The sequence below is a fragment of the Danio aesculapii genome, chromosome 9 (genome assembly GCF_903798145.1).
Source record: "Danio aesculapii chromosome 9, fDanAes4.1, whole genome shotgun sequence".
In the NCBI taxonomy this organism is placed as follows: domain Eukaryota; kingdom Metazoa; phylum Chordata; class Actinopteri; order Cypriniformes; family Danionidae; genus Danio; species Danio aesculapii.
In genome coordinates, this window is record NC_079443.1 from 49397480 (window position 1) to 49399907 (window position 2428).

Here is a 2428-nt window from a genome sequence, read left to right on the forward strand (position 1 = left end):
ATTCGGCTGAAATACACGAACAGGAAGTGCCTGAAATCTGCATTAAGACGAAACATTTTTAGAAATCAGGTCAGGCGAAGATGAAGCGTGCAATAGTCAGAATAACTCAACTGTTTAACGCAGTAACTTAACATGCTGATCTCGTTTCCACAAGTAAAGGTTTATATAAAGGTAGATATAATCATTAAAGGTTTACTATGTGACATATACTGCTGGACACACCCCATACAGGATGCTACAATACTCGAACGTGAAAAACATCGACTTGCCATACAGAACCGAATCAATAAAGCACGAATGTGTGTGATTTTGTGCTATTATATGCGTGCAAAATGAATTATGTCTCGTGTTAACGGCTACATGCATTACATGAGCGATGTGACTGAGACAGGAAGATCTCCCTCTTACCCGTTGCTCGCGCTGTCGAATTTGAGGCTGAGAGTCTCCTCTATGATCCGATTGTTGATTTCCAACAAAATCATGATGATTTATGTGAATGTTTAAGGGCTATGTGCAATTAAAAATATAATAGTTGATGTTGTTGTTTTTTCTACAGAGCTGCTACAATCGTTTTGGTTTTCCTGCTCCTGGACTTCTGGCCGCTTCCGCATTGACTCGAAAGACCCGCGGGCTGCCCGCGTCACCGCCTGATCGTTGTGCTAATCATTTAAGCAAAATATTTTTGACCGAAATTAATTTTTAAGTAAAAAATCATCTAGATTACATTCAGGATGTTTTTATTATTCTTTGTTCCTAAATAGTTTCCACACTTAATGAAAAAATAAAATCCCATGACGTGTCCACTCCAGTCATTCGGGATTAGCCTACTAAAGGAGTTTTAAAATTACATTGCATTTGTATTTTTTAATCATTATTTCTTAAAGAAATGACCTAAAAACACATAAAACAGCATTTCTGTGGATCTTAATGCCTTTATTCAACCTCTTTAAAGCAAATATATTAATGTAGCCTTGCAACATTTTGTTAATGAATGCTACAGCATACTGGTGTTAACTATCGTGAACTGATGAACTGCAATAAACCATGTAGTATATTTAGGTTTTTAGTTTACATTTACTGTGTAGTTATAGTATTGAATAATTTGTTCATATTAGCTACTATAGTTGTTGTATTCACACCCTACTATTACCACAAGCGATTCATTGCAGTTAGTATGGTCCAAAAAACATTCATTTTCTTTTCGGCTCAGTCCCTTTATTAATCCGGGGTCCCCACAGCAGAATGAACCACCAACTTATCCCTTCCAGCTGCAACCCATCTCTGGGAAACATCCATACACACTCATACACTATGGACAATTTAGCTTACCCAATTCACCTGTACCGCGTGGCTTTGGACTGTGGGGGAAACCGGAGCACCTGGAGTAAACCCACACGAACGCAGGGAGAACATGCAAACTCCACACAGAAATGCCAACTCACCCAGCCGAGGCTCAAATCAGCGACCATCTTGCTGTGACGCGACAGCACTACCTACTGCGCCACTGCGTCGCCGGTCCAAAAACATTTAACATAAGTTAAGTTACTCAAGCCTGGTTAGTATGGTCCAAAGACATTTACTAAGTTTCTCAAGCCTGGTTAGTATGGTCCAAAAACATTTACTAAGTTACTCAAGCCTGGTTAGTATGGTCCAAAAACACTTACTAAGTTACTCAAGCATACTGTTTTTTTATGTGGATGTCACAGTTCATAAATATTGCATCTTTCTATAATTATATTCTTATTGTTCTTTGTATCTTTCATTATACCTTTCTCAGTATGTTTATTAATAAAATATCTAAACACTGTGGGTGCAAATGCCTTGTTGATGCCAGAGTTCAGAGGAGAATGGCCAGACTGGTTCCAGCTGATAGAAAGGCAACAGTAACTCAAATAACCACTCGTTACAACCGAGGTATGCAGAAGAGCATCTCTGAACACACAGCACGTCCAACCTTGAAGCTGATGGGCTACAGCAGAAGAAGACCACACCAGGTGCTACTCCTGTCAGTTAAGAACAGGAAACTGAGTCTACAATTGGCACAGGCTCACCAAAATTGGACAATAGAAGATTTGAAAAACGTTGCCTGGTCTGATGAGTCTCGATTCGGATGGTAGGGTCGGAATTTGGCATCAACAACATGAAAGCATGGATCCATCTTGCCTTGTATCAAAGTTTCAGGCTGGTGGTGGTGGTGTAATGTGGGGGATATTGTCTTGGCACACTTTAGGTTTATTAGTACTCCTTGAGCATCATGTCAACGCCACAGCCTACCTGAGTATTGTTGCTGACCATGTTCATCCCTTTACCCATCTTCTAATGGCTACTTCCAGCAGGATAACGTACCATGTCATAAAGCACGAATCATCTCAGACTGCTTTTTCAACATGAAAATGAGTTCACTGTACTCAAATGGTCTCCACAGTCA

General features: G+C 39.9%; 1 protein-coding gene across 1 annotated transcript in view; it reads right to left on the reverse strand.

Annotated features, from left to right (window-relative positions):
• Positions 1 to 625, reverse strand: part of arpc2 (actin related protein 2/3 complex, subunit 2) — a 25562-nt gene extending 24937 nt beyond the window's left edge. Inside the window, exon 1 of the mRNA XM_056465920.1 lies at positions 409 to 625. Coding sequence (XP_056321895.1) covers positions 409 to 482 — 74 coding nt within the window. The 5' untranslated portion in view covers positions 483 to 625. The remainder of the gene's footprint in view (positions 1 to 408) is intronic.
• Positions 626 to 2428: the final 1803 nt, after the last annotated feature.